At 45.6% G+C, this 13,745-nt stretch overlaps 1 protein-coding gene across 3 annotated transcripts in view; it reads left to right on the top strand.

Annotated features, from left to right (window-relative positions):
• Positions 1 to 8,556, top strand: part of shroom2a (shroom family member 2a) — a 234,219-nt gene extending 225,663 nt beyond the window's left edge. For 2 of the 3 annotated variants that reach the window (XM_070893999.1, XM_070893997.1), the window contains exons 8-10: positions 3,204 to 3,372; positions 5,797 to 6,069; positions 7,810 to 8,556. In XM_070893999.1, coding sequence (XP_070750100.1) covers positions 3,204 to 3,372; positions 5,797 to 6,069; positions 7,810 to 8,079 — 712 coding nt within the window. In that variant the 3' untranslated portion in view covers positions 8,080 to 8,556. The remainder of the gene's footprint in view (positions 1 to 3,203; positions 3,373 to 5,796; positions 6,070 to 7,809) is intronic. The other variant, XM_070893998.1, reaches the window with a different exon arrangement.
• Positions 8,557 to 13,745: the final 5,189 nt, after the last annotated feature.

The raw sequence follows: 13,745 nt of genomic DNA, 5'->3' as shown, positions 1-13,745 counted from the left end.
AATTTTCTCTTTAATTCTCCGACAATATTTGTTTTTCATTCCCCCTCGCAGGTTTAATTGTCGCCTGCAATCCAGGTACCTCCCTGTTAATCTCCCACATCTGTCCCTTGCTCTCTCCGAGCTCGGCTTCCTGGCTACACTGGGATCCAAAGCCATGGGGAGGGGAGGGAATCGAGGGGAAGGTCGGCACGTTGAGCTTGGTGTTGCACAGTTTGAGATCCCAGACTGAAGGCTGTGAGGCCGAGGGTTTGACTGTCACTCCCGGACAGGAGCTCGGCCTGGCGAGGAGCCAGCTAGGAGTGGTAGCATTAGGCTCGGGGGGATTGTAACGTCCAGTCCAGGCCTCATTAGCATGTGGCTTGCTGACTCACTGACCAAAACCAGCCGGGCCGTCGCTAAAATGGTGCAGCTCAGGGGCTGGTGTCGGGGAAGCGGGGGCTGGGGGAGAGAACGGGCTCCGGCACAAGATCGGCGGATCAGAGCGGTTCAGCAGGAAAACGGGGAAGCGGAATAGGGGAAGGCCCAATGTTTCATTATGGGGCTCAGAGAAGAACTCACGCTCCTCCTGGTCCACAAAAGAGAAATAAGGTGCAACATTTACACTTCTCTGGGCCTCCTCTGGCCCGCGATCCGGCTCCCGGCAGATCTGGCCGAGTGGGGAAGTCACCACTGCTCCCCCGGCTCAGGCCTCGGGTCAAAATGGCAGATCGGGGGCGGCGATTACATCATCAGAGTCTGATCTGCATATCTGAAGAGGACCCTGCCGGCTTGGAAGGGGCGTCCTTAACGCCTGTTATTTAACATTGCAGTTGGTCAGATGGGCAGTAAAGGAGTGGCTAAGTCTCCCAGCTCCATTTTAACTGCCCACCGGTCTAAGTTAGGATTGAGGCCCGTTGTTTCACCGCCCTTTAACGTCATGCCTTCTCGGCCACTGTTTTAATCCCTGACTATATCACATGAAAAGAGGTTAAAAAAAAATTAACATAATAAAATAGAGGTGCATGTGATGCTTATCAATGGGCTGTGTGTTTCACCAGGAAAAGTGAGGCTGTGCCCATTGGTGTGAAATAACCATAAGGTCAGCTTAAACCCTATAACCATAAGGTCAGCTTAAAGTTAGTGGGTTCTAGCCCAACTCCAGAGATTTGAGGACATATTCCACTCCAGTGCAGTGCTGAGGTAGCACTGCACTGTCTGAGGTGCCATCTTTCGGCTGCGACATTAAACTGAGGTCCTGTCTGGCCTCTCAGGTGGATGTAAAAGATCCCATGGCACTATTTGAAGCAGTGCAGGGGCGTTCACCCCACTGTCCTGGCCAACGTTCCCATTCAGCCGCACGGTTGCGCAGTGCTCCTGGTATCCCATAGTCGGCTTCTCAATTTAACAACCGCCCGTGCACGGTATCGTGAATGGGCTGCACGGCGCTGAGAAAAATTAGAGGGAATATTGTTCCTGGGCAATAATTATCCCTCAACCAACACCACTAAAACCGATTATCTGGTCATTCTCGTTGTGTGAAAATTGTCTGCCACATTTCCTACATTACAACAGTGACTACACTTCATGGGCTGTAAAGTGCTTTGAGATGTCCTGAGGTTGTGACTGGCGTTATAGAAATGCAGGTTCTTCCTTTTACTTTCAAGAGAGTGATACATGGTTACTCTCCTTGTAAGAACGAGCAGTTGGGTTCAGTTTAATAGTTTATTTGCAGGAAAAGTTGCACAGACTGGGCTTCTGTTGCCTTGAGCATAGACGATTAAGGGGTGATCTAATTGAGCTGTTGAAGATGATTAAAGAAATTAATAGGGGAGATAGAGAGAAACTATTTTCTCTGGCGGGGACTCCAGAACAAGGGGGCATAACCTTAATATTAGGGCTAGGCTGTTCAAGGGTGATGTCAGGGAGCACTTCTTCACACAAATTTGAAACTCTCCCCAAAAAGCTGTTGAGGCTGGGGGTCAATTGAACATTTCAAAATTGAGATCAAAAGATTTTTGTTGGGTAAGGATACGTGCATTTAAAGTGCCGTAACCTACAGAGCTACAGACCAAGAGCTAGAAAGTGGGATTAGGCTGGATAGCTCACGATGGGCCGAAATGGCCTCCTTCCGTGCTGTAAATTTCTATGTTTCTATGTTTCTATGTTTCGATTAGGGGATATGGAACCTAGGCAGGTAAATGGAGTTGAGGTGGAGATCAGCTATGGTATGGTGGAATGGTGAAACAGGCTCGAGGGGCTGAATGGCCTACTCCTGTTCCTAGGTTCCTAAGTCTTAGGGGAGTCGGAAGACTGAACTCATGACATTTGCCAACCCGCCTCATCCGGGATTGGGTGACTGCTCAGTCTTACACCAGAGACCAGTAGGGCAATCTGTGGGAGAATCTGCTGTGTAAGATATGGGAACGTTTCCATCTATAAGCAGGGTCTTCAGTAATGGGACAGGCCAACGCCACAAACCCGGTATCAAGGATTCGTTCAATCGGGGGGGGGGGGGGGGTGTGTTAGGACAGTGCAAGCCGAGCCATTCCACGGGATCCTGAGCCAATCAGAGGTCTCGAGCAGATCCAGTGAAATAGTAAATCAATGGGTTTGATATTACCTATTGCAAATATCCCTTATTCACAATCGTCCCTGTGCAGATCAAGTACATTGAGCAATGATGGACACATCGAGCAATGACGGACAGGAAAATAACCACTGGTCTATCCAGACTGACCCACACTGATGTGCTGTCCCCTGCATCACGATACACACCCTCCCCAACCCACCAGGTAATCTCCCGGGAGGGCTGAAAAACCAGGCCAATTAAGGGGGAAAATATCTGGGAAATCCTTCTGATCAAAGCTAGCCCAGGAGAGTAGGCAGTATTTGGTATCATTGTCTGGGACAATGTAGGGGACCTCAAAACCCAGCCTTTGCACGGGGCCTCCCACAAGGCAAACTCTGCCCCTGGATTGAGCGCCCGACCAATGTGAAACTCCTCCCTAACGAATGCTCAGGGTTGCTTGGTCAACCATACACATTTCCACCTGTCTCCTGCAAATCAATCAGTGGTTTCCCACCATAAGATAGTAAAGCCCTCGACCCTGGACCATGCCACCTCTGTCGATGGCACGTGAAAGGTGGCTGCTTTCCTTTTTACATGATAGACTACCTTATCGTGCGGTGCTTGAGTGCTTATTATGGGCTGTGTGTTTCACCAGGGAAGAGGAGACTATGCCCATTGGAGTGTCTCTGACCACAAGCTCAACGTACTACAGTACATCTGCACCCAAGGCCGAGCTGCTGAATAAGATGAAGGATATGCAGCAGCAGATGGAGGAAGAGGAGGACTCTGAAGATGAACTGAATCACGACCTTACAGAAAAGAAGGTAATTTGTCTGGCTGGCTTCTGATAGCCTGAGGAATTGAGGCACTGAGGGGACACCACACTGTGGTACCTGGCCTCTGCTTAGAATCGAATGCAACGTCTATACTGCTTTAGACATAGTCGGTTCAGATCAGCAATGTCTGCCTCACTTATTGAAATGATTGTGGCTATTAATGCAGTCTCGTGTTCATTTGTAATGCTCATTTGTGGAGCTCCCTGCAATGACATGGGCTTGTATTGTGTAGAGAAACAGTTGTTTAAAATGGGAGGTGATATTCACACTGGAATGGAGTCGTTACTCAGAGCAGAAGCTGTGCCTCTGATTTAAAGAACTGATTAAGTAGGATCCATCCCAAATAGTTTTCAAATCATCTTATTTACACAGAATTTACAGCACAGAAACAGGCCAGTCGACCCAACCGGTGTGTGCCGATGTTTATACTCCTCCCACTTCGCGCTATCAGCATATCCTTCTATTCCTTTCTCCCTCATGTGTTTATCTAGCTTCCCCTTAATGCATTTATGTCATTCACCCCAACCACACCATGTGGTAGCGAGTTCCACATTCTGCAAAATCCTCGTCTAACTTGAAGATCAGAGATGCAATCTTCTTAACATGTGGACGAGTCCTCTTGGTGGGGCAAGAGTAAGTGGGCTGGAGTTTCTTTGGGCTGGAGACAGCTCCAAGAGAATGTGCTCGGTGACGAAAGTCTGTACCAAGCCTACACTTAGTGGTAGACTTGCCGATCCGACAGGTGTACAGTATTGGTAGTGACTGACCAGACCCGATGGCTCAACCATGGAATCTAGAGGTGTAGATAGATCTGTCACTGTGGACTAGGATTCTTCCTTCAACTCCAGCTAACACGACACGCCAAAGCCCCTTTTGGGCAGATTGGTCCTAGCTGGGCAAGCAGTGGGCATCTACCCAGTGCCTTGCTTTGGTACACAGTGTAATTTTAACTGGTTAAACTGTAGCAGTAACTATACAGCTTTGAGGGACCCCAAGTCTTTGTCCCTGCACTAAGGAAGTGGGCAGGGGCAGCACTATGAGTTAAAGTGTGCTCTCCATGTTGGGGAGGTAGAAAACCCACAAGGTGCTGGAGATTTCACAACAGCTGGAACTGGAGAATCTTCAGTGTGGGGGTCCACTCAGCCCACAGGATGACGGGTTCAGTACACTGTTGAATGCTATCAGTCAATCTCTGTAACCCAGTGATGTCCAATAGAAATCACTGACGAGCCACAGGTGTGGCTACTGTGACACTGTTTTAGCCACATTCACGAATTTTAGTACAAAACACCTTGCACACACTCACACAGTACAGGTAAATGTACTTCATGTGTGTATTTATTTAAACATCTTCCATACTTCAGTAACCAAGGAAGTAAAGCACTCACAATAATCAAAAGACACTCACTCTGCTTCTTGTCTTACATCTTACCAACAAACACAAAAAGGTTAAAGTTCACATGTCCAACTCATTGTTTATTTACTGATTAGAAACGTAATTAGCCACATCTGGATTCCCAAGTAGCCTCATGCAGTGGTGTAGCATAGGCTGCAAGTCAGTAACTCCACAAGCCTGAAATGTGTAAATTTGTAAACTTAAAAGTAGATTACTTTTTTATAATGCAACATAATTAAACTAGACTTGAAGCGAAGATATTAGACTTGAAATGAAGATATTAGTCTTGAAGCGAAGATATTAGACTTGAAGCGAAGATATTAGACTTGAAGCGAAGATATTAGACTTAAAGCAAAGATATTAGACTTGAAGCAAAGATAGACTTGAAGCAAAGATATTAGACTTGAAGCGAAGATATTAGTCGAAGTGAAGATATTAGACTTGAAGCGAAGATATGAGACGAAGCAAAGATATTAGACTTGAAGCAAAGATATTAGACTTGAAGCAAAGATAGACTTGAAGCAAAGATAGACTTGAAGCAAAAATATTAGACTTAAAGCGAAGATATTAGACTTGAAGCGAAGATATTAGACTTGAAGCGAAGATATTAGACTTAAAGCAAAGATATTAGACTTGAAGCAAAGATAGACTTGAAGCAAAGATATTAGACTTAAAGCGAAGATATTAGACTTGAAGCGAAGATATTAGACTTAAAGCAAAGATATTAGACTTGAAGCAAAGATAGACTTGAAGCGAAGATATTAGACTTGAAGCAAAGATATTAGACTTGAAGCGAAGATATTAAACTTGAAGCGAAGATATTATACTTGAAGCAAAGATAGATTTGAAGCAAAGATATTAGACTTCAAACTGTTTTCAGAATGTTTCCTTTTACCTGTAACTATAAACGGCTTGAGATTGTGGGGAGTTTTGGCCTGTAGCAGGAGGTTTCTGAAAGCCCCAGGGTCTTTGCTCAGTTTTGGCCAGCGAAACGATGTTTTGTTTTGGACCTACAGCAGGAGCTGATCGACAGTATCAGTAAGAAGCTGCAGGTGCTGCGTGAGGCCCGGGAGAGCCTGCAGGACGATATCCAGGCCAACAATCTCCTGGGCGACGAGGTGGAGGCCATTGTGAAGGAGGTCTGCAAACCCAACGAGTTCGACAAGTTCCGAATGTTCATCGGAGACCTGGACAAAGTGGTCAACCTGCTGCTGTCTCTGTCTGGCCGGCTGGCCAGAGTGGAGAACGCCCTCAACACCTTGGAGGAGAGTGCCTCTGCGGATGAGCGGGTACGTGGCTTTGTGTCTTTCAACCTCGCTTGAGGCATCAGGGGACACACTACAGCAACGGTGTCAATTGGGACAGTGGTTATGATACTGGACTAGTAATCCAGGGGCCCTGGACTAAGAATTCAGGCAGAGTGAGTTCCAATCTGACCGTGCCAGTTTGAGAATATGAATTCAGTTTACAAAATCTGGAAATAAAAAGCTGGTATCAGTAAAAGTTGGATTGCCATAAAAACCCAACTGGTTCACTAATGCTCCTGAGGGAAGGAAATCTGCTATCCTTACCCGGTCTGGCCTACGAGTGACTCCAGTCCCACAACAATGTGGTTGACTGCCCTCTGAAATGGCCTCTCAGTTATATCAAACCAATTCCAGAAGAAGGCCCACCACCACCACCTTAGGGCGACTAGGGATGGACAATAAATGCCGGCCTTGCCACGCGCCCACAAAAAGTCTGATCATTTACATAACCATCTGTGCTCGCTATGTGCGGTCATCTGATGAACACCTCCAGCTCCTGAATGTAATCATTTGTACTGCCCACAGAACTATTAACTAATATCAAATAATGACTCTGGAGTTATTCCAGAGATGTAGCCAGCCACCTAGTGGATGTAACCATGACATTGAAAATTATCATTTTATTTTAGTCATGTACTATGGAGACAAGCCTGAAGATGGTTTTAGAACCGCGAACACCAAATATAACAGGGAGATTAAAATCTGCGGAACGGAAATTCTTAATCTTGGAACTTTTGTATATTCGCTGCTCAGTCCATGCTATCAGAATCAAGGAGATGAGTCACCTTTCATCATTCACCACCTCAAGCCACCCCAAAGTATGTCACAACCAATGAAGTACTGTGGGGAACGGCAGCAGCATTTTTGCACGCAGCAAGCTTCCACAAACAGCAATGCAATAATGACCAGATAACCTGTTTTTGGCGCTGTTGGTCGGGGGGATAAATAATGGCCAGGACACTGGGAAAACTCCTCTCCTCTTCTTCAAAATGGTGACGGGATCTTTTACATCCACCCGAGGGGGAGACGGAGCCTCAGTTTAACGTCTTATCCAAAGGATGGCATCTCCGACAATGCAGCAGTCTCTCAGTACTGCCCTAGAGTGTCGGCCTGGATTATGTGGTCAAGTCTCTGGAGTGGGGCTTGAACCCATGACCCTCTGACTCAGAGGTGAGAGCGCTACCCACTGAAGCAAAGCTGGTACCTAAAATACAGGTCTTGTGCCTGTCCTGAACTCGGAGTCGGCCAAGTATATTGCCCAGTGTAGAGCCGAGCCACATAGACTCAGAATATCTCAGGCCCGAGGGGAAAAATCAGCCAGGGATTCATCTCCTGAATGTTAGCCAATGATTTCTGCTGGAAAGTCCACACGTGAAGATTCGGGGGATGGGTGATGCCTTTTATGGTTGAACAGCCTGCCAACACACTAACTGACGTGAGGTAGTATAAGCCAACGATCACCCATAAAACCTCACCCCCACAAAAGGCAGTTTCTTCTGGAGAGTAGGGAGCAAGAATGAACAGGCTAGAGTTCATAACAGGAGGTTCAGTTTGGAACAAGGGTGAGGAGACCCATTTTGCCCGAGAGGTTCTTCTCAGTAGCTTCAGGCAACTTAGTTCCCTCAGCTTCTGCGCAGAGGGGAAACAGGGTGGCTAGGGATGAATTTGTATGAAATATTTAAACAGAGATTTATTTTTTTGCATTTTTTTTCCTTTTTGCAGAGGACCCTGACTCAAAAACAAAAGCTCCTCACAAGGCAGCACGAAGACGCAAAAGAGCTGAAGGAGAACCTGGACCGAAGGGAGCGTGTGGTGTTCGAGATTCTCTCCAGCTACCTGACGGATGAGCTCCTGCAGGACTACGAGCACTTTGTGAAAATGAAGTCGGCCCTCATCATCGAGCAAAGGGAGCTGGAGGACAAGATCAAACTGGGAGAAGAACAACTCAAGTGTCTGCTGGAGAGCCTGCCCCTTGACGGCAAACCAAAGTAGAAAACGGAAGGGCTGATCCGAACCGGACGCTGAGCGGCCATTGGCCGGCGCCTGCTCCCCTCTTTCTGTCAGTGTGTGTGGTATAGCTGGATCTGTCCACTAGGGGAGCTGAGCGTGGAAGTAATCGCTCAAAGAATTGAGGTCACGAGTCTGAGCTTTAATGTTCTGTGCAGAACTGAGTTCTGTCATATTGAACTTTTAATGTTTTTAAACTTCTGGATGTTTAGTCACACACACTTATGTTCTATTTACCCCACCCCCATTTACCCTGTTTTTGATCTGAGAAGAATGGGGTAAAAAAGTGAACTGCTTCAGTTTTGGTATTGAGCACAAATCTGGTGTCGCTCTGTTCCCAAACAGGTCGTTTCTTTTGCATAAACATTACACATTCATAAAATGATGTGATAACTGGATATTTTGTTTTTAAAAAAAGAATGTGCATTAAATTAATTTATTGTAGCATTATTAAAGTAAATAGGTGGTTACAGAAGCCAGCAGTGTTATTTTAGGATCTGGTCTTTGGAATAGTCAAATATCAGAGCAGTTTTATTTTTTATTTTTTGGTTTACAGATTTAACGCTCGAACTGAGCAGATAATGCCTGAAACATAGCAGGTGCCCGAGTCTTTCCCTCAACTAAACTCTCTCATTCCATGCTGCAGGCTTCGCATTCAGCCTTCAAATGTACCTTTAAAATCTTGAAGATAAAAGGACTTGGCTCAGCTGGTGAAGGAACCGACCAAGCTTTGCAAAATGATTCTGGTTTTATCTCCCAATAGTGTTCAGTCTTGTCAAGGAGTGAAAGGATGTTTAGAGCTAATCAAATAACGCACATGTGATCAGGCAAACACTTGTCGAGGATCTGCTAACTACCAAATGTTGAAGAGGGGGTTTTATTTTTAGTTACTCAAAATACACTGCCAGATATTCTGAAATGTATTCGAGAAAATTCCAACTTACACCATTGCAACTTTTCAAAAACAACATGGCCGACAGGGTGGTGGTGCTTTGCCTTGATGTAGTGAACCGCTGGAAGGGTGGCATTATTGTGGGACGCTGGTCCTGTAAAGCTCTCTGTCAATCATTAGCTCATAAACCAACAAATAAGTATTCGGGTCGTAGTTTGGGTTCTGTTTATAAGGTTTAACTGGCAGTCAGAATGACCTCATATGACCCAGAATGCACTGCATGAGGAAGGATGTGCATGAGGAGGGTTTGGACAATGCAGTGTTTTGGCTGGCTCACTCCATGGCACAGCAGCAGGTGGTTTGGAATCCCTGGTGGGGGCTTATCCGGTTATAAACTGTTTACATTTTAAATGTCTATGTAATGGGAAACGCCTCTGTAATCTTGGCAAGGCAGTGTCACCAGTGGCAGGAGATTGTAATAGGGTGACAGGCTGTCAATTATGAATGTGGCCAAAGGAATTTATAATGGAAGAATAAGGATAGAATATTTGATTTTCAAATAGGACTGAATTATTATGTCCCCATTATCCCCCCAACCATTAATCTTCCACCCTTTAACCTCCCTTCACCTGAAGACTATGCTGCTTTTAACTCAAGTACCTATGAAGTGTAGCCACTATTGTAATGTAGGGAAATGTGGCAGCCAATTAGTGCACAGCAGGCTCCCACAAATAACAATGACCCGCTAATCTGTTTTAGTGATGTCATTTGAGTGCCCTGGGATCCTTTACGTCCACCTGAGAGGGCAGAGAATGTAGGGAAACGCGGCAGCCAATTAGTGCACAGCAAGCTCCCACAAACAGCAATGAGATAATGACCAGATCATTTGATTTTAGTGGAGCTTTGGTGAGGGATAAATATTGGCAATGGCGCTGGGTATAACCCCCCTTGCTCTTCTTTGAATAGTGCCATGGGATCTTTAGGTCCACCTGAGAGGGTAGATAGGGCCTCGTCTTAACGTTTCATACGAAAGATGTACAGAGCAGCCTTGAGGTTTCAGTGAAACCTGCAGCAACGTTTCATTGGTACTTAGGCTGTCACTACTTAACTGTGATCTGTGGAGTCTTACAGCAACTGATTGCCCCTCCTCCTCACCGAAGAGTATTGACGATTGCTGGGGTGGGCTTACTGCCACCTGTCCTTCACATGCGAGCACCAGTGGGCTGTTTGACCACTAGGGGGCATCACAGCCAGGCGAGATCCTGTTCCCACCTGTACTCTACAGCCAAAGTCACTCAGCAAGAAGGATCGAGTGTGAACCTCAGCTAATTTCCCCCTCCCTAGCCCGGGTACACTGAGGCCAGTTACAGGCCCCTAACCTGGCACAGACCCAGAGATAAACCAGGGGGTTTTCAGCATTTGCATGGCTCAGTAGCAGGATAGTTCAGATGAACACATGGCTTGAGGAATGGTGCAAGGGGGAGGGATTCAAATTCCTGGGACATTGGAACCGGTTCTGGGGGAGGTGGGGCCAGTACAAACCGGAAGATCTGCACCTGGGCAGGACCGGAACCGTTGTCCTAGGGGGAGTGTTTGCTAGTGCTGTTGGGGAGGGTTTAAACTAATATGGCAGGGGGATGGGAATCTATGCAGGGAGGCAGAGGGAAGTAAAAAAGGGGCAGAAGCAAAAGGTAGGAAGGAGAAAAGTAAGAGTGGAGGGCAGAGAAATCAAGGGCAAAAATCAAAAAGGGCCACGTTACAACATAATTCTAAAAGGACAAAGTGCGGGGAAAAAAAAGCCTGAAGGCACTGAGTCTCAATGCAAGGAGCATTCATAATATGGTGGATGAATTAACTGTGCACATAGCTGTTAATGGATATGATGTAATTGGGATTATGGAGACATGGCTCCAGGGTGACCAAAACTGGGAACACAACATCCAGGGGAATTCAATATTCAGGAAGGACAGACAGAAAGGAAAAGGAGGTGGGGTAGCGTTACTGGTTAAAGAGGAGATTAATGCAATAGTAAGGAAAGACATTGGCTTGGATGATGTGGAATCTATATGGGTAGAGCTGTGAAACACCAAAGGGCAGAAAACGATCGTTGGAGTTGTGTACAGTAGTAGTGAGGTTGGGGATGGCATCAAACAGGAAATTAGGGATGCGTGCAATAAAGGTACAGCAGTTATCATGGGTGACTTTAATCTACATATAGATTGGGCTAACCAAACTGGTAGCAATACTGTGGAGGAGGATTTCCTGGAGTCTAGTAGGGATGGTTTGCTAGACCAATATGTCGAGGAACCAACTAGAGAGCAGGCCATCTTAGACTGGGTCTTGTGTAATGAGAGAGGATTAATTAGCAATCTTGTTGTGCAAGGCCCCTTGGGGAAGAGTGACCATAATATGGTAGAGTTCTTCATTAAGATGGAGAGTGACACAGTTAATTCAGAGACTAGGGTCCTGAACTTAAAGAAAAGTAACTTCGATGATATGAGACATGAATTGGCTAGGATAGACTGGCGAATGATACTTAAAGGGTTGACAGTGATTGGGCATGGGCAGACATTTAAAGATCACATGGATAAACTACAATTGTACATCCCTGTCTGGTGTAAAAATAAAACGGGGAAGGTGGCTCAACTGTGGCTAACAAGGAAAATTAGGGATAGTGTTAAATCCAAGGAAGAGGCATATAAATTGGCCAGAAAAAGCAGCAAACCTGAGGACTGGGAGAAATTTAGAATTCAGCAGAGGAGGACTAAGTGTTTAATTAGGAGGGGGAAAATAGAGTATGAGAGTAAGCTTGCAGGGAACCTAAAAACTGACTGCAAAAGCTTCTATAGATATGTGAAGAGAAAAAGATTAGTGAAGACTAATGTAGGTCCCTTGCAGTCAGAATCAGGTGAATTCATAATGGGGAACAAGGAAATGGCAGACCAATTGAACAAATACTTTGGTTCTGTTTTCACTAAGGGAGACACAAATAACCTCCCGAAAATACTAGGGGACCGAGGGTCTAGCAAGAAGGAGGAACTGAGGGAAATCCTTATTAATCAGGAAATGGTGTTAGGGAAATTGAAGAGACTGAAGGCCAATAAATCCCCAGGGCCTGATGGTCTGCATCCCAGAGTATTTAAGAAAGTGACCCTAGAAATAGTAAAAAAAAATAGTAGATGCATTGGTGGTAATTTTCCAACATTCCATGCACCCTGGATCAGTTCCTATGGATTGGAGGGTAGCTAATGTAACCCCACTTTTTAAAAAAGGAGGGAGAGAGAAAACGGAATTATAGACCAGTTAGCCGACATCGTTAGTGGGGAAAATGCTGGAATCAATTATTAAAGATGAAATAGCAACGCATTTGGAAAGCAGTGACAAGATCGATCCAAGTCAGCATGGATTTATGAAAGGGAAATCATGCTTGACAAATCTTCTAGAGTTTTTTGAGGATGTAACTAGTAGAGTGGATAAGGGAAAACAAGTGTATGTGGTGTATTTGGACTTTCAAAAGGCTTTTGACAAGGTCGCACACAAGAGATTAGTGTGCAAAATTAAGGCACATGGTATTAGGGGTAATGTATTGGCGTGGATTGAGAACTGGTTGGCAGACAGAAAGCAAAGAATGGGAATAAACGGGTCCTTTTTAGAATGGCAGGCAGTGACTAGTGGGGTTCCGCAAGGTTCAGTGCTGGGACCCCAGCTATTTACAATTTATATTAATGATTTAGACGAAGGAATTGAATGTAATATCTCCAAGTTTTCAGATGACACTAAGCTGGGTGGCAGTGTGAGCTGTGAGGAGGATGCTAAGAGGCTGCAGGGTGACTTGGACAGATTAGGTGAGTGGGCAAATGCATGGTAGATGCAGTATAATGTGGATAAATGTGAGGTTATCCACTTTTGTGGCAAAAGCAGGAAGGCAGAATATTATCTGAATGGCGACAGATTAGTAAAAGGGGAGGTGCTACGAGACCTGGGTGTCATGGTACATCAGTCATTGAAAGTTGGCATGCAGGTACAGCAGGTAGTTAAGAAAGCAAATGGCATGCTGGCCTTCATAGCGAGAGGATTTGAGTATAGGAGCAGGGAGGTCTTACTGCAGTTGTACAGGGCCTTAGTGAGACCATACCTTGAGTATTGTGTGCAGTTTTGGTCTCCTAATCTGAGGAAGGACATTCTTGCTATTGAGGGAGTGCAGCGAAGGTTCACCAGACTGATTCCCGGGATGGCAGGACTGACATATGAAGTAAGACTGGATCGACTAGGCTTATATGCACTGAAATTTAGAAGAATGAGAGGGAATCTCATAGAAGCATATAAAATTCAGACGGGATTGGAAAGGTTAGATGCAGGAAGAATGTTCCCAATGTTGGGGACGTCCCAGAACCAGGAGTCACAGTCTAAGGATACGGGGTAAGCCATTTAGGACCGAGATGAGGAGCAACGTTTTCACCCAGAGAATTGTGAACCTGTGGAATTCTCTACCACAGAAATTTGTTGAGGCCAGTTCGTTGAATATATTCAAAAGGGAGTTAGATGTGGCCCTTACGGCTAAAGGGATCAGGGGGTATGGAGAGAAAGCAGGGGTGGGGTACTGAGGTTGCATGATCAGCCATGATCTTATTGAATGGTGGTGCAGGCACGAAGGGCCAAATGGCCGACTCCTGCACCTAATTTTTAAGTTTGTTTACACATTACCTTGACCAATTGATCCAGTTGGGGAGCTTAGGAATGAATTGCAATCCCATTAAAA

This window comes from Pristiophorus japonicus, chromosome 11 (assembly GCF_044704955.1).
Source record: "Pristiophorus japonicus isolate sPriJap1 chromosome 11, sPriJap1.hap1, whole genome shotgun sequence".
Classification (NCBI taxonomy): Eukaryota; Metazoa; Chordata; class Chondrichthyes; family Pristiophoridae; genus Pristiophorus; species Pristiophorus japonicus.
This window is presented reverse-complemented; position numbering and strand designations above follow the sequence as displayed.